Source organism: Castanea sativa, chromosome 4, assembly GCF_040712315.1.
Source record: "Castanea sativa cultivar Marrone di Chiusa Pesio chromosome 4, ASM4071231v1".
Taxonomy (NCBI): Eukaryota; Viridiplantae; Streptophyta; class Magnoliopsida; order Fagales; family Fagaceae; genus Castanea; species Castanea sativa.
This window is the reverse complement of record NC_134016.1, coordinates 50949542-50972160: the sequence shown is the minus strand read 5'-3', so window position 1 is coordinate 50972160 and position 22619 is coordinate 50949542. Positions and strand designations below refer to the sequence as shown.

The 22619-nt window shown below is 32.8% G+C and overlaps 1 protein-coding gene across 1 annotated transcript; it reads left to right on the top strand.

Moving 5' to 3' along the window:
• Nucleotides 1-934: 934 nt before the first annotated feature.
• LOC142633082 (uncharacterized) lies at nucleotides 935-15925 on the top strand. Its single transcript, XM_075807355.1, has 14 exons — nucleotides 935-1274; nucleotides 1368-1448; nucleotides 1540-1608; nucleotides 1726-1794; nucleotides 2500-2900; nucleotides 2993-3176; nucleotides 3276-3714; nucleotides 12392-12611; nucleotides 12939-14676; nucleotides 14867-14928; nucleotides 15094-15203; nucleotides 15286-15568; nucleotides 15669-15733; nucleotides 15850-15925. Exons 1-14 carry the CDS (start codon nucleotides 935-937, stop codon nucleotides 15923-15925), a joined length of 4137 nt encoding a protein of 1378 aa, XP_075663470.1.
• Nucleotides 15926-22619: the final 6694 nt, after the last annotated feature.

Below are 22619 nucleotides of genomic sequence, written 5' to 3'. Positions count from 1 at the left end.
CTTCTCAACAAACAATCATGAAGTTTTTATACAATTTTTTTTCAAGATACTTCAATCATTAATTCCTAATTGTATTAGCCTTTTGTTAAGGTTAAAGCACCATTTAATACTTTATTTAAAAAAATCTCAAAATACAATTGTGGTTTTATACAATTAACATGTATCTCTTGCCATAAAATTTTCAATTTAAACTTTTATTTACTTATGTTATGGATATGTATTAAATGACTAAATTTTAGGATTAAAAAAACTACATTTTAGGATTAGACAAAAAATGGTAACTGTCATACATAAAGTTTGAAAAAAAGAACAACATCAACAATACTAGAAAAAAAAAAAAAAAAGTGGATGAATAGTTACTAAATTTTAGGATCTTTTTACGAACATTTCCTTTAACAAAAAACTTATTAATTTACTATTCCATAGAAAATGTTACGTACCTCATAAAATACAACATAAGTATTGATAATGATATTCTGTCAGTTTAAAACTCATCAGATACTCATTAATGTAAAAATTAGTAGAAGCATCCAAATCCCAATCCAAAAATGCAAGCCATGTATTTTTTTTATGGATAATTAATGATTTTGTGAAATAAAGTAAACATTTTGTAAATAATATTTTCGTCATATTGATCTTACAAATCATTACCTAAATTTAAATATATTCTCAAAACTTCTACCTCAAATAATAATTTAATAATTTTAAGAAGTGTAACTTATTTCTCCTATTTTACTAAAAAATTATTACAATTACACATATTATTACAATTCTTACATGTGATTAATTTGTTCAAAATTAGTTCACTTTTTTGAGGTTTTAATACACTCTATTTGTGACAAGGAAAAATCTATTCATTATTGTGTATGTATGTGCAACAACCACTATAAATTTTATTTAATTCTATGTAGGAATGAGTTCGCAAAATACAGCGATGGTGGATACCGATGACATAGAATGTCGTCGAGAACAATGGAGATATTATGCTTGCTTGAGAATACAAAGAGAAGATAATGAAAGCAGAAATATTCGATTGGCAAGACGTCGTGCCAATTACGCAAGACAAGGACAACAAACTTTGGGTGGTGATCACATTTTAGTGGGAGGCCCAACAAATTTGAATGAAGAAGATGTTGCACATTCTAATTCAACATCAACAAACCCATCACTAATACCGCCTAATCACAAGGCTAGACAAAGTCGTCGTCTTACACATATCCGTAACTTGGCACGCAATATGCCAGTTGAGCATAGGGCTATGCAAGAAGTCAGTGGTAAGATTATACAAAATTCATATTTTTTGGCATATTAGTTGTATGTCAATGTATACAAAATTACTAAGTTAATGTTTATAATATTAAATTTAGGTCTCCCTCCAACCTATCCAACTATAATGGCAAATGACTTTGAGGCTGGACCAAGTCATATAAATTCTGATGTTAATAATGGTAAGTTTTATAGAATATATTTATAAAGCTTTCACCATGATTTTTTATATATAATTAAACCAATTGACCATCTTATATTATTACATTGTAGTTACAGAAAGAATTGAAGGAGTTGAAAATATTGTTGAGCAAAACCAAGGGGAGGCCTATAGAGAACAAGGTTTATTACTTAATACCACCATTTTTATTTTCATTTTTATATCCTTCTATAAAACTTTCACCATAATTTTCTATATATAATTACACCAATTGAGCATTTTCTATAATTACATTGCAGCTGTAGAGAGAACTGAAGTAGTTGAAAACATAAATGATCAAAATCATGGAGATGACTACAGAGAACAAGGTTCGTCACTCAATGTCACCATTTTCATTTCAATTTACATGTTTATCATTATCAATTTTATTATTTGTTATCAAGCTGCATATTCGAAACATTATTAATATTTTGCTTATTTCATAACATAATATTTGGTACAATTTTAATATTTTCTTTCACAACTATCACAACACTCTTTATCACTAATTTTTTCTTCAAAATAAAAATTAGGTGTTGACAACACATTCGATGGTACTGCACATGTAATAAATTATATGTGAGGCAGATACAATTATGCAAAGGATTTTAAAGAAGGTATAGAGATCATTAGGTACCAACTACCACAACCAAAGACATGTCACTTTTGTAATGCCCGTTTGTTCCATCGAGAGACATCCTTGATGTGTTGCAAGGATGGAAAAATATCCTTCCCCAATATACCAATTTGTCCTGAATTTATGGAACTTATTTGTGAGCAAACACCACGGGGCAGATATTTCAGGCAATATATACGGTTTTACAACAGCATGTTTGCATTTACCTCAATGGGTGTGCATGTGGATGAAAGCGTGGCCTCAAATAGTCGAGGAATATATACATTTCGTGCCCAAGGTGCCATCTATCTTAAAATTGGTAGTCTTTTACCACATACACCTCTAAGTGTGCGGCATCTACAATTGTATATCTATGACACCGATCTTGAAATACAACGCAGAATGTCTCAATCTGTAGAAGCTCATGAAGATATTGTGCGACTTATTCAAAGGATCTTAGACATGCACAATCCATTTGTGGAGAAATTTCGTCAATTATCTCAAAGTCCAAATTTACATCAGTGTAAACTCCTCATTAAAGAACAACCTCTCAACCAACCTCAATATTGCCTTCCCAATGCTTCCCAAGTGGCTGCTATTATTGTAGGAGGAGAAGAAGCTGGTCATTTAAGTGGCAGAGAAATTTTGGTTCAAACCTTTGGTGGTAATTTGATCAATGTTCAAGATACAACAGGATTTTATGATCCATTGCAGTACCCAATACTTTTTCCATTTGGAACATATGGATGGGATATCAACACACGTGACGCTAATAGAAATAAAGTGTCATGTCGCGATTATTATGCATACATATTTCAGGTAACAGTTTTATTATTTTCAATCTATTACTTCGAAATGCCGCTTACATTATAAAATAACTAAACATACATCTATTTTTACTAATGTCGAAGATTCGCGACGATGCTTTATCAATGATTTGGCTTGGAGGACGCCTTTCCCAACAGTCTGTTGTTGATAATTATGTAAAAATTGAAACACACAAGCTTAGGTGGTTTGAGCACAATCAAGATTCTATTAGGGCAGATCTGTACCAAGGCCTACAAGATGCTTTCAATGAAGGAGAGAGTGATACTGGTAATGTAAACTTTACATTTGAAAGTTACATTACTTTATTAATGGCGAATTAGTATCAATATTTATTAGTGCCCCAACTTTTTCATCTTATATATATAGGAAATGTTGGACATAGAACCATTCTACCTTCATCATTTGTGGGAAGCCCGCGCGATATGATCCAACGATTTCAAGATGCAATGTCATTGGTTCAAAAGTTTGGGAAGCTAGATTTATTCATCACAATGACGTGCAATCCAGGATGGGAAGAAATCCAAAATGAGCTTTTACCTGCACAAACAGCACAAGATTGTCTAGACTTGCTTGCAAGAGTTTTCAAATCGAAATTTGAAGAGTTGAAAGATGATATCGTGGTCAAGGGGGTTCTCGGAAGAGTTATTGTATACGTGCAGGTCTTTGAGTTCCAAAAAAGGGGTTTACCACATGCACACATGCTTATAATTCTTGATGAAGATGATAAATTGCATAATCCAGATGATTACGATCGGGTTTTTAAGGCAGAAATACCGTGTAAGGAGGAACTGAAGGAAAAATTCTGGTTTTGTGTCTCATACAAAACACATAGCGGAAGCAACAAACAAGGATCTATTTCATTCATGATTGATAATGTGCACTATTTAAATTTCAGAAGTTAAGAATAAGATGGCGTACCTTGGTGTGGAGAAATTCAAAATAAAGATTAGAAGCACTTGGGAACACTTTTAATCTTCACTCCAATTCCACTTTACGCCCAAGATGTGTGGTCTCTTAATCAATTTTTCAAAGGGAGAATGAAAGTGTGTCTCACATTTTCTCACACACCGTTTTCTATTTCACTTTTTTTACACTAATAAAAATTCTGTATGTTTCTTCCTTTATAATTAACTGATTATCTAATTGGGTTGGCCTATTGGGCTTTTCCAATTGGGCTTTAGTGTGTGGCTTGGAGTGGGACCAAAAGGGACCAATAAGACACTAGCTCCAATGGGCCTTGGGCTTTTCCGTCAACTCTTGACAAGTCCAAAGTTACCATTAATTATATTTAATACCACTATATAAATATAATTGCATTCTAGGCCTTATTAATAAATTATATCCCAAGACTTTATTATACATGCAACCCCTTCATAAAATATTCGTAGTAACACAAAATCATAAATGTAGACTGCCACTTTGTAAATTACTACATCTTATCCTTGAGTACCCGGTTTAATTCTTTAAAGTTATTCATTATATATTTATGAAATCCAATTTCATAAATATATACTTTAGCAATTTCTTATTAAAGTGGTTAGGCCTAACTCTTTGAATAACTGAACCCATTAAACTTATCTCAAGGGAATATTTTATTTCTCCATCAAGAGACTATGAATTCCATCTTGAGAATATATGTTCCATCAACACTAAATGTGGCTGCCCAACATATTGAGGTTTTGACCGTCACTTTAAATCTCACTCCTGATATATCAAAGCAGCGCACATCTCATGATCAGGTTCATTATTCTCTCAGGATTAAGAGTTCATGCAAATTGAAGTCGTGAGATTTATTATTCATTTGACAGTCGTTAGGAGAATAATAAATCTCATAGCGATCCTGTTCAATATGTCTTAACTCTTAAAACATATCAACATATCAACTAGAAGTCTCCACTTCCATGATCAAGACAAATCATCTTAGTTGATACGTTATAGTCTTCGCAGATGAAATGCCCAATTTCATCACCGACTACGAACTATAAATTCTGAGTTTACAAAGAACTTGTGATTTACATCTTCTGTGATTTTTCACATAAATCACATACAATGCATCTCATGGACTATATGATAATGTCCCATATTTATGTTACCATTATTTTAGATAATAATAAAATAACTTTATCAATCACAATATTAAGTCATACATCATGTCATACATAATGTCATACATAATATCATACATAACATCATACAATAGGATTTAAGAGCACTAATCCTAACAATCTCCCACTTGCCCTAATGACTATTGTGCATTAATCTAACTCCCATTACTTCCAAATGTGACTCGAAAGTCCTTTGAGGCAAGGTTTTGGTAAAAGGATCTGCTAGATTATTTGCACTTTTTCATCTTTGCTACCACAACATCTCCACGAGCAACAATGTCTCGAATGATGTGGTACTTCCTTTCAATGTGCTTTCCTTTCTTGTGATTTCTTGGATCTTTGGATTGTGCAACCGTTCCACTATTGTCACAAAACAATGTAATGGGAACTTGCTCCATTCTCACAACACCAAGATCAGAAAGGAATTTATTGAGCCAAACAGCCTCCTTTGCTGCTTCACAAGCAGCAACGTACTCGGCTTCCATGGTGGAGTCCGCAATACAAGATTGCTTAACACTCCTCCAACTTATGGCTCCACCTCCCAAGGTGAAAACACATCCTGAAGTGGATTTTCTGAAATCTAGATCTGACTGAAAGTCTGAATCTGTATAGCCAATGGGAACCAAATCCTCACTATGGTAAACAAGCATATAATCTCTCGTTCTCCTAAGATACTTGAGAATATGCTTTACAACTTGCCAATATTTTGGTTCTAGATTTGATTGATATCGGCTGACCATGCCAACTGAATAACAAATATTTGGTCTAGTACAAAGCATGACATACATGAGACTTCCCACTGCAGAAGCATAAGGAACTTGTCTCATCATATTTTCTTCCTCTTGAGTCTTAGGCCTTTGGTCATCAGACAAAAGAACTCCATGTCTAAAAAGAAGCAATCCTTTCTTGGAGTTTTGCATGCTAAACCGTTCTAGGACCTTATCTATATATCCAGTTTGCGATAAGCGTAACATCTTATTCTTGCGATCTCGCCAAAGCTTGATCCCTAGAATAAAGTTAGTCTCACCCAAGTCCTTCATATCAAATTGGCTTGACAACCAAACTTCAACCGATGACATTACCCCTACATCATTCCCAATGAGTAGAATATCATCAACGTAAAGCACTAGGAACATTACTACTTTGTCTTGATGTCTTTTGTACACACATGGTTCATCAATATTTTGTTCAAAACCAAATGACTTGATTGCTTGATCAAATCTAATGTTCCATGACCTAGATGCTTGTTTAAGTCCATAAATGGACCTATTCAACTTGCATACCATATGCTCTTGGTTCTTTGCTATGAAACCTTCTGGTTGCAACATGTATATTTCTTCTTTAAGATTGCCATTAAGAAATGCATTCTTGACATCCATTTGCCAAATCTCATAATCATAATGAGCAGCAATGGATAAGAGAATTCTGATAGATTTAAGCATGGCTACTGGCGAAAAAGTTTCATCATAATCAATACCTTCTTTTTGTGTATACCCTTTCGCCACTAGTTTTGTTTTAAAGGTTTCAACATTTCCATCTATCCCTTTCTTTCTCTTGTAAACCCATTTGCAACCAACAAGTTTAATGCCATTAGACGCCTTTACAAGATCCCATACATGATTGGAATCCATAGAATCCAATTCAGATTTCATAGCTTGGACCCAATGATGTGCATCTATATCATTCATTGCTTCATCATAAGTGTAAGGATCCGATTCAGCCTCTTCTGAGATAGCTTCATAAGTTTCTCCTAAACCTACGAATCTTATAGGGGGCCGAACAATTCTCCCACTACGACGAGGCACCTGTGTACTAGACATCTCATGAGTAGTATCTTGTGGTGTATCTAATACAGTCACATCATCCCTAGTTTCATCCATTGGTTGTTCAACTACAGGTTCATTCATTTCAGCCAAGACAACTCTACTTCTAGGAGTAAAATTATTCATATAGTCATTTTCCAAGAATTTGGCATTTGTGCTAACAAACACTTTATTATCCTTATGACTATAGAATAAACCTCCAACTGTTCCTTTTGGATACCCTACAAAAAATACCACTTCTGTTTTAGACTGTAACTTGTCAGACTTTCCTTTCAACACATGTGCTGGACAACCCCAAATGTGGAGATGTCTCATACTAGGCTTACGCCCATTCCACAACTCTACAGGTGTTTTAGGAATAGACTTCGAAGGTACTAAATTCAGAAGATACATTGTAGTATTTAAGGCATATCCCCAAAAAGAAATTGGTAGAGTCGAATAACTCAACATGGACCTAACCATATCTAAAAGAGTCCTATTCCTTCTTTCTGCTACACCATTTTGTTGTGGAGTTCCAGGTGCAGTCAATTGGGATATAATCCCATTTTCAGTCAAGTGGTATTCGCCACCTCGATCAGATCGAATGGCCTTTATGTGTTTACCCAATTGATTCTCAACTTCAGCCCTAAACTCTTTGAACTTTTCAAAGGCTTCGGACTTCCGTTTCATTAGGTATACATAACCAAATCTAGATTAGTCATCAGTGAAAGTAATGAAATACTCATAGCCACCTCTTGCTTGGATTGACATAGGACCACATACATCTGAATGTACTAGTTCTAGCAAATCTTGGGCTCTTCTACCCTTTGCATTAAAAGGTCATTTGGTCATCTTACCTTCCAAACAAAATTCGCAAACTGAAAAACCATCAAAGTCCATTGGCTGTAAAAGTCCATCTTTGATTAGTCTTTGAATCCTACTTGAATTAATATGACCTAAACGCAAGTGCCATAGATATGCATCACTAGTAGAAGGAAACTTTCTCTTTAATGATTTTACATGAGAGCTACTATCTAATTCAGAATTGTATAATTCATGCTTATCAGGAGTTAATATATAAAGACCATCCACAATATTGCCAGAACAGATAAACACTTTATCCTTCTTTATTACAACATTGTCTTTCAGGATAACACAATATCCATGTTTACCTAAGTAAGTTGCAGAAATTAAATTCCTACAAACATTAGGTACATACAAACAGTCTTCCAATATTAAAACTCTAGACTTAAAACACAAATTAAACACTCTAACAGTTTCAACCGGAATCATGCTCCCATCAGCCAAAGTAAGTAATAGTTCTCCCTCATTCAACTTTTTGGTCTCCTAGAACCCCTGCAAAGAATTGCAGATATGATTAGTACAACCTGAATCCACACACCAGGAATCTGTTGGATTCTGTACCAAACATATTTGAAGAAGAAATGAACTTTTTATACCCTTATTCTTGGCAGCCTTGAATGTTGGACAATTCCTCTTCCAATGTCCTTTCTCACCACAATGGAAACACTTTCCTTTAGTTTTCTTTCCTTTGTTGGCAACCCCTAAGGCAATTTGTTTACCATCTTTCTTAGTGAAGTCCTTCTTCTTCTTCTTACCCTTGCCTTTCGACTTAGGTTGAGAAGTAGAAGCTTCACCAACATTGGCTTTAACACTAGAAGTACCAAGGATGCCTTCCGCCGCCACTAACTCATTCATTAATTCAGACAAAGAATAAATCTTTTTGTTCATATTATTATTGAGTCTGAATTCCTTGAATGATTCTGGTAGTGACTGGAGTATCATATCCACTAGGGATTCTCCATCAATGTCGGCACCTAAAATTTCTAATGTGTTCAGATTAGCAATCATCCTAAGACAATGCTCTCTCACTGAACTTCCTGCAGCCATTTTGGTATTATAAATTTGCCTCATGGTTTCTTGCCTTGCAGAACGGCCTTGCTCACCAAACATCTCCTTCAGACTATGCATTATGTCCGAAACAAGTTCCACATCCTGCATTTGATGCTGTAGAACATTTGAGATAGATGCTAGGATGTAGCACTTGGCCATCTCATTAGATTTCTGCCAACGATCATATCGCTGTTTTTCCTCAAGAGGAGCATCTAATGAAGGAAAGTTAGGACATGGTTGAGTAAGCACATATTTGTGCTCTTCAGCAGTAAGAACAATATCCAAATTTCTTTTCCAGTCAACATAGTTGGATCCAGTTAGTTTGTTTTGGTTAAGAATAGAAACAATTGGGCTAAATGATGCCATGATAAAATCTGAAAATAATAAACATGAATATAATAAGTAAACTGGACATTATCAATTTAGCATATAAGCATATAATATGGAACCTTAACAAAACCATAAAATAATATATGCAACGACAACCCAATCTCATATTCAATATCCTTCAGTATAGAGTGAACATAAAATACTATGATTGATTGAGAACTATTCTCATTATTAGTGCTATCATGATAACTCTTATCAAACACTAATAATATGTCGTTTTACATTTAGCCTCTAATTAATAATAGTAAGAACTCAGCCTAGAGGATACTATAATACTTAGTCTAGTGTATACTATTGTCTAGAATCATGTGTAACCATATTTCATCCCTTTAACAGGCTTATTTTGTAGTACCATGATAAAACACCCTCCGCATGGAATGCAAAACTCGAAGCTAAGACAAGGTATTTATCAAACCACTATAAACCAGGAAATTCAATCATGTAGGACCATGAAATAAATATTCTCCGTATGGAATGCAAAGCTCGAAGCTAAGACAAAATATATATTTCACACTACTATGAACCAACAATGGAGGCCGTGAGATCCAACCCTTGTATCTCTCTCCCACTAGATATTTTAAATTAAAGGTTTTTAAGGTCAAGAACCATAATAATGCTAAACACGTGAAAAAATATAATCCTAATCTCATTAGGAATAAATTTCATTAAACTAGCATTAACATATATAAATATATATAACGTAATAAAAACCCTTATTATATATAAAAATTTATATTATATTATATATAATATAATATACAAATTAATATATATAATATATAATTATTACATTATATATATATATATATATATATAACATATGGATTGCATGAATTATTTATATACCATTTGCATGTAAGTTGGCCACCAAAATCGTATAAATTAAGGTACATGACAATTATGTCAATAAGCCAAAACATGTATTAAATTGCAACCAATGCAATACAAAATCCAAGAACCAATCTGTATCATGCAATGTATATAAACTAAGTCACATGAGAGTTATATCATGCAATAAAGGACAAAACATGCAATCAAGACAAAGTCAAAAGTGCACCAACTCCTTCACATGCATATTATGCAATCCGTATAAACCATTAGAATTGAAAATCTAATATGCAAGCCATGTTAGCCATATACAAGCCATGCAATGACATGCAAGAGGTGCAAAGAAAAAATCCCAGGCCGTGAATGAAATGATAGTTATTATTTGAATAACTACCATCCATTTCAATAACCGCCCCTTCCGTATGGAAATTTGGTGTGGAAAATGTGGTTATCATTTTGAATGTTGGCGTACAGTTTGCCATGGCTATAAAACATTAACATTCAATCATATTCTTCCATTAATGGTTATAGAATCAATGACCAATCCGTGCACATGCACAACAATATATCACATATATTTATCAATGCACACAAGATTTATGGAACAATATCTTTATGCAGAAATTTGAAAAACACAAAGACAACGGTTTTCTCAAAATCTAAAATTCAATCACACGCTATACAATCATGATATGAAAACCTGGCTCTGATACCAATTGAAGAAAAAATTCTGGTTTTGTGTCTCATACAAAACACATAGCGGAAGCAACAAACAAGGATCTATTTCATTCATGATTGATAACGTGCACTATGTAAATTTCAGAAGTTAAGAACAAGATGGCGTACCTTGGTGTGGAGAAATTCAAAACAAAGATTAGAAGCACTTGGGAACACTTTTAATCTTCACTCCAATTTCACTTTACGCCCAAGATGTGTGGTCTCTCAATCAGTTTTTCAAAGGGAGAATGAAAGTGTGTCTCACACTCTCTCACACACCGTTTTTTATTTCACTTTTTTTACACTAATAAAAATTCTATATGTTTTTCCCTTTATAACTAACTGATTATCTAATTGGGTTGGCCTATTGGGCCTTTCCAATTGGGTTTTAGTGTGTGGCTTGGAGTGGGACCAAAAGGGACCAATAAGACACTAGCTTCAATGGGCCTTGGGCTTTTCCGTCAACTCTTGACAAGTCCAAAGTTACCATTAATTATATTTAATACCACTATATAAATATAATTGCACTCTAGGCCTTATTAATAAATTATATCCCAAGACTTTATTATACATGCAACCCCTTCATAAAATATTCGTAGTAACACAAAGTCATAAATGTAGACTGCCACTTTGTAAATTACTACATCTTATCATTGAGTACACGGTTTAATTCTTTAAAGTTATTCATTATATATTTATGAAATCCAATTTCATAAATATATACTTTAGCAATTTCTTACTAAAGTGGTTAGGCCTAACTCTCTGAATAACTGAACCTATTAAACTTATCTCAAGAGAATATTTTATATCTTCATCAAGAGACTATGAATTCCATCTTGAGAATATATGTTCCATCAACACTAAATGTGGCTGCCCAACATACTGAGGTTTTGACCGTCACTTTAGATATCACTCCTGATATATCAAAGCAACCCACATCTCATGATCAGGTTCATTATTCTCTCAGGATTAAGAGTTCATGCAAATTGAAGTCGTGAGATTTATTATTCATTTGATAGTCGTTAGGAGAATAATAAATCTCACAGCGGTCCTATTCAATATGTCTTAACTCTTAAAACATATCAACATATCAACTAGAAGTCTCCACTTCCATGATCAAGACAAATCATCTTAGTTGATACGTTATAGTCTTCGCAGATGAAATACCCAATTTCATCACCGACTACGAACTATAAATTCTGAGTTTACAAAAAACTTGTGATTTACATCTTCTGTGATTTTTCACATAAATCACATACAATACATCTCATGGACTATATGATAATGTCTCATATTCATGTTACCATTATTTTAGATAATAATAAAATAACTTTATCAATCACAATATTAAGTCATACATCATGTCATACATAATGTCATACATAACATCATACAATAGGATTTAAGGGCACTAATCCTAACAGGAACAACCTCAGTTACATAAAGTTGTACTGAAGCATATGATACATGGCCCTTGCGGAGTACAAAATCCAAGCTCACCGTGCATGAAAAATGGGCGATGTAAAAAAGGATACCCAAAGCCTTTCTCACCAGAAACATACCAAGGCAATGACTTATATCTTGTTTACAAACGATATGATACTAATAATCTCATGTCACTGAATGATCATTGCAGGATTATGGTAGACAACACTTGGGTTGTTCCATCTAATCCTTGGTTATTGCTGAAATATAATTGTCATATTAATGTTGAAATATGTTGCAGTATCAAAAGTGTAAAGTACTTATATAAATATGTGTATAAAGGCCCAGATCGTGTCTCTATGGAAGTTAGGCCAGACCCAAATTATGATGAGGTCCAACAGTACATTGATGCAAGATGGGTATGTGCTCCAGAGGCATGTTGGAAGATCTTTTCTTTTCCTATGTATCGAATGTACCCTGTCGTTTTTCGTTTGCAAATTCATCTTCCAGATAGACAACAGGTACGCTTTAGATCACATGAACATATTGCTAATGTTTTGGAGCGAAGTAAAAAGACAATGCTTACTGAATTTTTTTATATGAATATGATTGATCATGATGCACGAAATTATGTATATAGAGAGTTTCCTGAGCAATATTATTGGGATTATAAAAAAAATATATGGACACGAAGAATATCTCATAAAAAAGTAGTGGGCAGGATATATACTGTTTCACCATTTGATGGAGAGAAGTTCAATTTGCGTGTTCTTCTTAATCATGTCAAAGGGCCAACAGGATTTGATGATTTATTGACTGTTAATGGGATAACCTATTAAACTTTTAAGCAAGCAGCTGAACAAAGGGGTTTACTAGAGAATGATAACAACATACGACAGTATCTGCTTGAGATAAGAGACATTCGAATGCCGTCAGCTTTAAGAAGATTGTTTGCAACAATATTGGTATTTTTTCTACCAACTGGAGTAAGAGAATTGTGGAATGAGTTTTACCCATATATGGTAGAAGATTATCCATCAACATCTGTTACAACAGAGACACGTCGTACAAATAAACTTCTCAAGGATTTAGGAGCGTTACTCTTGCAACATGGAAAGCACATTACAGAGTATGATTTGCCGATATCAACTGGAGAATGTGACAATGATTCAGCTGTACCCAGACTCATTCAAGATGAGCTAACTGTTCCTAATGTAGATGAAGAACTCACTTTAATTGAAAAGTTGAATAACAACCAGAGAGTTGCATTTGAGAAAATCATGACAGTTATTGATTGTAAGGAAAGCATGATATTCTTCATTGATGGGCTAGGGGGAACGGGGAAAACATTTTTGTATCGCACAATATTGGCAACCTTGAGAAAAGCAGGTCACATTGCAATTGCCACAGCTACATCTGGCATAGTAGCAACATTACTTCCTGGTGGAAGAACAGTGCATTCCAGGTTTAAGATTCCTTTAACTCCTGATGCTTCATCTACTTGCTCAATAAGTAAACAATCAGACTTAGCTGAACTTATTAGACGTGCCACCATAATTATTTTGGATGAAGCCCCAATGGTAAATCGACGTGCACTCGAATCTTTAGATAAAACATTTAAAGATATTATGGAAGTAAATTTACCTTTTGGTGGGAAGGTGCTAATTTTGGGTGGAGATTTTCGTCAAGTACTTCCGGTTGTTCCAAAGGGTACAAGGACAAAAATGATTGATGCATGCATAGTCAAGTCCCTATTATGGAAAGATGTCAAAGTGTTACATTTGAAGCAGAATATGAGATCTATCAACGATGAAGAGTTTGCTGAGTATATACAACGCATTGGTGATGGGAATGAACCATTTATAATGGATGATTTGATTAAACTACCCCCTTCAATGGCAATGCAATGGGAGGGTCAACATTCTATATACAACTTGATTAATCAAGTTTTTCCAAATTTGCAAGAACATGCCAATGATGCAAGGTATATGGTTGATAGGGCTTTGCTAACACCTATCAATGATGATGTTGAACAGCTTAATGCAAAGATAATTTCTCAGTTCCTAGGAGATGAGTTTATGTTACATCCTTTTGATGAGGTTGAAGGAGATACGCAGCATCTATATCAACAAGAATTCCTAAATTCTATATCTCCAGGGGGTTTACCACCACATATATTAAGGCTAAAAAAGGGTGCTCCAATTATGTTGCTGTGCAATATAGATCCAAAAGCCGGATTATGTAATGGTACAAGATTGATATGCCGTGGATGTTTTAACAACATAATTGACGCTGAAATTTTGATTGGACAATATGCGGGTACACGTGTTTTCTTGCCAAGAATCCCTTTGAAGACAACAGAAAATGTACACTTGCCATTTGTAATGATCAGACGACAATTTCCTGTACGTTTAAGCTTTGCACTTACAATAAACAAAGCGCAAGGTCAGACAATTCCAACTATTGGAATTTATCTTCCTGATCATGTTTTTAGTCATGGCCAATTATATGTGACGTTGTCAAGGGGAGTCTCTCAATCCACCACAAAACTATTGGTGCAAAAAGGAACAATACCTGAGAAGGAAGGTGTTCACACAAGAAATATTGTGTATAAGGATGTTTTGTTCCCTTCCTCATAGATATTAATTAACAATTGGAAAGAACTGTCTTACATATAAATTTATTTTAATAATTTACAAATTTTAATGGTTATGTGGTCTACGTTTTAATATTTTATTTCTTGATCTTTTTTATGTATACAATTAATTGGTAACAGGAAGGATGCCCAACTTAAATGTGAGGATTGAGTCCACTATGCTAAGTAATGGAGTGCATGCTGTTCCTACTACTCATTGGGAAAATTGGAAAGATGATCAATCATTATTAAACATGGAGACCATTGATAACAAGATATATTTCTTTTTAATGAAATCTTTAATCAGCATCCCTTTCAATTGTTTTATCAAAATTAATATTAAAAATGTCATGCTGCGTATGGGTTAGGTTCGCAAATTGGAAATTTATTCACCTGGTTGGGGATTCACTATTCGAGCTGACAAGAAAGAGCTTTGGAAAGAAGTGAAACGAGTTTTAGAGTCACAAAAATTGGAAAGGTTTGTTCCGGTATTTTTTAAAATAGGAAAATAACTAATTGATAGTCTTAATATACAAACAAATTTTTTCTTCATTTTGAAGTTCCAAGAACAAAGACAAAAAACAGATCAATGTCAAGAAGAGCAATGAGGTGCGCAACATCCATAAGAAAAAAGACAAAGGAAAAATTAAGGACGATGTGATCTCTAACACTCATGCCAACAGAGACAAACGGAGAATGAAAATCAAGGACAATGTGGTTTCCAACATCCAGGAGAAAAAAAAGATACGAAGAAAAAAAACCAAGGATGTTGCAATTTTCAAGACCCAAAATAGTAAAGAAAAACTGAAAATGAGAGTCAAGGACGATGCGATAATAAAGCAGGTACAAATCATTACCACATCTACTTTAAAAATAAAAAAAAAACTTAATTACATAGTTTTTATATAATTTTTTTTTAAAAATTTTGGTGATTAAATGATAGTTCCTCAAGTCCCAAGCTGAAGTAGACTATTTCACATACATGGAGCTATGCAATATCATCACAAGGTCAGTTCAAATATTTCATTTTACAAGTTTATACTAGATATCTATTGTGCTTATTATTATTATGTACGTTTTAAAGTCTCTATTAATAACACAAACTAACACATTTTGTATCATAGGTTCATGACAAATGCTGCTGGAAAGCAATTAGAATGTGGAACAAATAGCATTGCTCCACCAACTTCTCCACCGTAGCCGGCATAATATTAATAAGTTCACATATTCATGTTTCAGATGTAGTGCATTATTTTACAGTTTTACCTAATGTAAATATTTCAGTTTTCTACATTGATCCATCAACTTCTTCATAATTGCTTTTGTAAAGGTCATCACATGTATTTTATAAGTAGTTTTATTGTTACAATTTTACTATGCATTTTCAATATATGCATTATTTATAAGATTTATTCAGAGGATCTTTTTTTCCTCCCCTAAAGGTTAATACTAAATTATTGCATCATCTTCCAATCAATAACATGTTGATTACTGCATAAATAAAATTGGCAAAAATGGATAATAGTTACGGAATACTAGCCTCTGAGCACGCGCTCACGCACGTGCTTAGAGGCTCTTCTATTTTTTGGGTAAGGGTTAATGTAGAGCATTTATTATAATTTGGAATTACTACTTTTTTTAATCACCAAAAAAAATCTAGGGGTGTGATGAAAAATTATTTCACCACACATAATACTCATTTTTATCATAAGAATGTTTGCAATTTGTTGAACTCCGAAATCAACTTTATAACCAACTACCCTCTAAGCACGCGCGTGAGGCTCTTCTATTTTTTGGGTAAGGATTAATTTAGAACATTTATTATAATTTGGAATTACTACATTTTTCAATCACAGAAAAAAACCTAGGAATGTGATGAGTATTGTGTGTGGTAAAAAAACCTAGGGGTGTGATGAAAAATTATTTTACCACACATAATACTCATCACACCCCTAGATTTTTTCCTGTGATTGAAAAATGTAATAATTTCAAATTATAATAAATGCTCTAAATTAATCCTTACCCAAAAAATAGAAGAGCCTCACGCGCGTGCTCAGAGGGTAGTTGGTTATAAAGTTGATTTCGATGTTCAACAAATTGCAAACAATCTTATGATAAAAATGAGTATTATGTATGGTGAAATAATTTTTCATCACACCCCTAGATTTTTTTTTGTGATTGAAAAAAGTAATAATTCTAAATTATAATAAATGCTCTACATTAAACCTTATCCAAAAAATAGAAGAGCCTCACGCGCGTGCTCAGAAACTAGTATGTAATAACTTCTGATAAGTCGGAGCCCAAAAACCACAGTCAGTAAAATGGTAAAAAAAGTGTACTTTCTTAGAAGCAAAAATTATCCAAAACAAACCGGCTTTCCGGCACGGCGCGTGCGTACGACACGCCATGCCACGTCATATCTACCTTTTTCTTCTCTTTTTTCTGAAACCAAAAAAAAAAAAAAAAAAAAAAAATCCAGAGGACTTGTCGCTCTCGACCAACTTGAACTTTTTTCTTTTTTTCTTTTTTGATTGCTCTGCTTAGCGGTGCATGTGCAACTAAAAAGTGTGGTCATTACGTGGAGCATTTTGCTCTTAGGCTTATCTCTAATGGCTTCCATTATTATTGATTAAAAGTCAACGATATAATATTCTCTATTGGATTTGTTTAATACGTTCAACACTGTGCTGGAATGCAAAGATTTTAGAACCCCACCATTTGAGATTTACAGGAGTTTCACAATCTGTGATTTCTTTTTCTTTTTTTTCTTTTTTCTTTTTTATTAAGATAGTGAATAACGTGATGATTTTTTTTTAGTGTCTTTTAGGATCTTAACTTGGGATGGGATGTATCCAATAACATTTCCTAGGTGTTATTCAGGTCTTCTTTTCAATATAAAAGTATGACTTTACCAGGTTTCAGCAGCATTTTCTTATTCCCCTTGTCTAAACTGAAAGTAAGTTGCTTCTTGGGGGGCGTTTGGTTCGCCCTTCCACCCTAACATTAGTATATTACGTTATTCTAATATTATATTAAGTATTAACGTAATCTCAATAAAAAAAATACATTATTACGAGTTTGTTTGGAAATAACTCATTTAGCTGAAACTAAAAGTACATAAATAAAGTTAAAAGAGAATTGAAATAGTATACTGGGAGTTTGGGACTCATGAATAATACCAACAAGTACAATGTGACCTATAAATAATAGCAAAAATAAGTTAAATAAAAAAAAATTGACTTTTTAAGCCAATACCAAATGCAACCTACATTGTTTAGGAAGGTAATGAGATTAAAGCGATATCATATATTTTGAAATTTTAAATTATGGCAATGTTAGAAAAAATAAAATAAATAAAAAACTTTAATATCACATTATCATAATGTGCATCACATTAAATGTGCATTATAGCTAACTAAACACTAATTTATGTAATGTGACAAAACTGATTTATATAAATTTTGAAAAGAGATATATATGAGATTATTGATGATTTTCTATATTAATGTGGCTATCATATAAAATTTATTTACTGATTATTGTGTATAACATGTTTTTAAATAACAATTTTCAGTTTTTAAGTGCATGTACCAAACACCCTATAAAAACTTAGGTTTTGGGGTGTTTTCCAAAAGACGTTACTTTTATTCTCTATTTGGGCCCATTATCTATATATCTATGTATATAATAATAGGTGAAGCTGAGAGAAACTTAAATTAGAATTTCAAATTAAAGTTTCAATTTTGCCCCATGTGTCTTAAATTATTTATTTTTAAAGAGTTTTATTTCTTAATTTTAGAATCAAATGTGGGACCATATCATAAATATCTATCTAAGTGAGTTATTAAATACAAAAACCAAAGAGTCTAGAATAAATGAATCGTAAAAAAAAAAAAAGTGTTTCACAATAATTTTTTTTAAATGACAATTTACATTTTATACCTACTAATATCCTTACAAATTTTTTTAAAGAGTTAACAAAACATAAAAATGACTATCAATAGTATTTAAATTATATATATAGGAATTATATTATGTATCTTATTGTATATCTTTAAGTGTATCTATGCATACTCATGGGGTTACAAGCTGGTTTTAAATAACACAAGGCAAGTAGATAAATCATATATGGACCACATCTAAGGGTCCGTTTGGATATCGTTGAAAACTGAAAATAGTAAAATAATTTTCAAATTTGTGAATAGTGCCATGAGACCTATTTTTAATGAAAAAGTTGCTAAATAAAGTACTTACAAATTCCGTAAATAGTACACAAGATCCACTAGAAAAGCATAATCCACTCTTCTCACCAAAAAAAAAAAAAAAGTTGAAACGCAGACTCAATATCCAAACGGGTACTATCTGTAATAAATTTTAAATAAAAAGAATGACCTGGAACAAAAGAGGAGGACAAGAATCTTAAATAAGTTGCAGTTCGACTGCTTGGGCTTTAGAAGGAAAGCCGTCTTTAATATTTCATGCGTAACCTCGTGAGTTATTTGGGACATAGAAGGTTGGCTGCCCTTTGTTTTAACGGCCACATAATATTCTTTGCTAGTTTGTACTCCATGCTAATTTTACTGATTGCAGCTATGACAGTTTCCTAGATATCTAATCAAATTATATATTGTAGTAATCTTGTTCTGGTGTGATAGAATCATAAAACTTGTACATGAACTGTTTCTTTGTATAGCATTACTCCATTTGTTCTCTTTTGAATTTCATATTTGTTCAAAATTTTGACAAAATGACTTTATTTGGATTGATTCTAGATTTGGATCAAATTGTCTTAAGGCCCATTGAACATGCTTTCCATCAATAAATAATGTCTATGAAAGAGAGTGAGGTTAGAGATACAACAATTTTTACTTTTTAAAATTTTTATTTTAAATTTTTTCATAATTGTTAATATAATTAATATATTGTGATCAAAACAAAAGTACTTTCATTAGAGTCCATTATTGATATCATTTTTAGTGTGCATCAAGTTACAACATGTCATGTTATTAGCTATGGAAAAAGTTGTAAAAAATTGTTTTTGGAAGGGTGATAATTAATATTATATATTTTACAATGAATGAAAGACACAAGCAGACAAGTTGCACGTGTAATTAACATTATACAGATGGAAGGTGGAATTTAAATCTTTTATATGTACCTCTTCCAAATGAAATTAAGAAGATTATATATCATAGGACTTCCAATTCCTCAATATTATACTCATCCTGATAGGTTAAAATGGTACATGCCAATGTTCTGTTAAGGAAGCAACTCAATTTTTATATCAGTATGAGGGAATTTTAGAAGACAAAAGCAGATGGACTTGGGTTTGGAAAACACTACCCATGCATGAAAAAAAAAAAAAATCGAATTGGAAATGTTGTCATGATATTAGGCTCCCAACTCAGTCCTATCTTACAAGTTGCAAACAGACAAGTTGCAACAGATTATCATTACATTTATACCCCTTGGAACCAGGGTTGGCCCAACTTAATTGGGGCCTAAGGCGAAAGATTTATGTGGGGCTTTTTATATATAAATATTAATTAAATAAAATTATTTAATATTAATCAAATTGAGATTAATTTGATGTATTAAATACATAATTCAATGAATAATATTAACTAAAAGTAAGGTTAATTTTATATAGAGAATTGAATATCATAGTCAAAAAATTAATTTAACAAGAAGAAAAAAATTTAAAAAGAAAATTAATTTCTCTTAGATATATAACGATACATAGTTAATTACATTTATAATCTATGATATTAATTGATGTGTGGCTTTGTAGTAGATTAGTTTACAAATATTAAAGTTTCAAACTATTAGGGGAGATTAATCATCATTGATGATCTAACACATTTGCAATTTTTTTTAAAGCCTTGTTGTAAATGAAAAAGGAAAATGTTAAAGGTATTACAAAATATTCACAATATAATGTGACAATAACAGTGATTGATGAACTTCAATAATGTAATTAATGAATATTTAAAATATTTTTTTGTGATTGATAACATGTCAGTTTGTAATTCTATAGTAAAATTTGTAATATCTCTAACATCATTAATAATAAAAAGTACATAATAATTTGAAAAAATTCATATTTTTATATAATTTTGGGCATTTTACAATGGGATAGGGTCCTTTTTTGTAAAGGGTAAATATTTTTTGTGATGGGCCTTAGGCCTAGGCCTTGGGCCAGCCCTGCTTGGAACATTATATTTCACCCCTTTTACCAGGTTTTCCACATGTATCCTTGTTCTCCTTTACTTTTCTACCTCATTGCTTTCCTTTTGATGATTTGGTGCTAAAGTTTACATTTTTATTGTTCATCAAGTTTTGACACCCAAATATACTGGTAGGCTTTTAGGTCACACACATTGAACACCTAAAAATCTAACTTGCACTTACAAACTTCCATCAATAACTTTCAACCAGCTTCTTTATAAAACTATTTTTAGCTCGCCTTGTTTTATCATCTTGCTCAACCAATCAAGGATCCCCAACTTAAAATAACTAAACTTATTATTTGGAAACCTCCTTCTAACCCTTTTGTTACCCTTAACATAGATGGAAGTATACTAGGAAAACTAGATTAGCAGGAGAAAGAGGGGGGGGGGGGGTTGTGGTTATTCTAGGGTAGATGGATCAAATGGTTCTCACTTTGCATTTTATTGAATATTAGCTTTGGTATACAATGTTAAATATGCTAAGATAAATGCGGAAGAGAGAGAACATAAAATAGGAACACAAGAATATGAAGATTACGTGGTTTAGCCTAATGGCCTACCTCCATGGAAAAAATCTTTAAGGGTTGCATCTTTATTATATGAGATTGTAGTACAAATCTTGTTTTACAATAAATCCTAACATGTGTATATGTAGTATATTAAATCCCTAGAATAATAGACTTTTACAAATAAGAGACTGGCTTGCACACAAAGTAGAATTAGGTTTGGACCTATGCTAATGGACTAATATATCTCTAACAAGTTTTCAACTAATAACTCTGTAGAATTATGGAATGTTAGGGAGGGACTTCATCTTTTTTTTTTTTTTTTTTTGAGGAACCGATAAGAAACATTTTATAAATGAACTAAATCAGTTTGGAATATAACATCCAGCTAATTAGACGGTAGATCTTCTACCTGTACATCAAGATCTGTAGATAAAACTGTTCTCATGAGGAATGATCAAGCTGGTTTCCACGAGGGAGGGACTTCATCTAGCATGTGAATTAGGATTTAAATTTATAAATCTAGATATGGACTCTACTCTTGTTATAAACTGGCTAATGTCATATGGTGTCATGGCACCAAATATGACTTCTCTCTCTCTCTTTCTCTCTCTCTCTCTCTTTCTCTCTCTCTCTCTCTCTCTCTCTCTATATATATATATATATATATATATATTTTTTATTGCAAGATCCTCTTGAACTGAGAGTGGACTGTCCATCCGCATCACATTTTCCATTGTTAAGTACACTCATATGTGGGCTTGGCCCATCTAGATCACTTACTTGTAGAGCACACATTGTACTACTTGTACTGCACTCATATTTACTTGTATAGCATTCATATGCCTCCTATATAAAGGCACTCATGTATATTATTTTAGTGTGAAATACAATACTATTGAATTCAGTATTTCTAACATGTTATCAGAGCCACTGCTCTGACCTTTTCTTCGCAGTCTTGTCTTTATTGGTGTAACTTCATTCTTAATATTGCTTCCGCTGTCACAACAACTGCCACAGCCTTTCGCCGTTGAACCTTCGAGTTTTCCAAACATCGTCCTCAGATTCCGAACCTGTAGCAGCCGCGGTTGAGGAATTCGAACACTGCAAAGACCACTGCCTTTTCCGGCACCGCTGTGAATATTGCTCCGAAAAATT

Excerpts from the sequence above, each read along its gene's own strand:
- LOC142633082 (XM_075807355.1), top strand. The coding sequence starts at position 935 with ATGGTGGATACCGATGACATAGAATGTCGTCGAGAACAATGGAGATAT. Across the intron at positions 14,677-14,866 it reads AACAATACCTGAGAAGGAAG|GAAGGATGCCCAACTTAAAT; the intron begins GTGTTCACACAA and ends AATTGGTAACAG. Across the intron at positions 15,204-15,285 it reads GAGTCACAAAAATTGGAAAG|TTCCAAGAACAAAGACAAAA; the intron begins GTTTGTTCCGGT and ends TTCATTTTGAAG.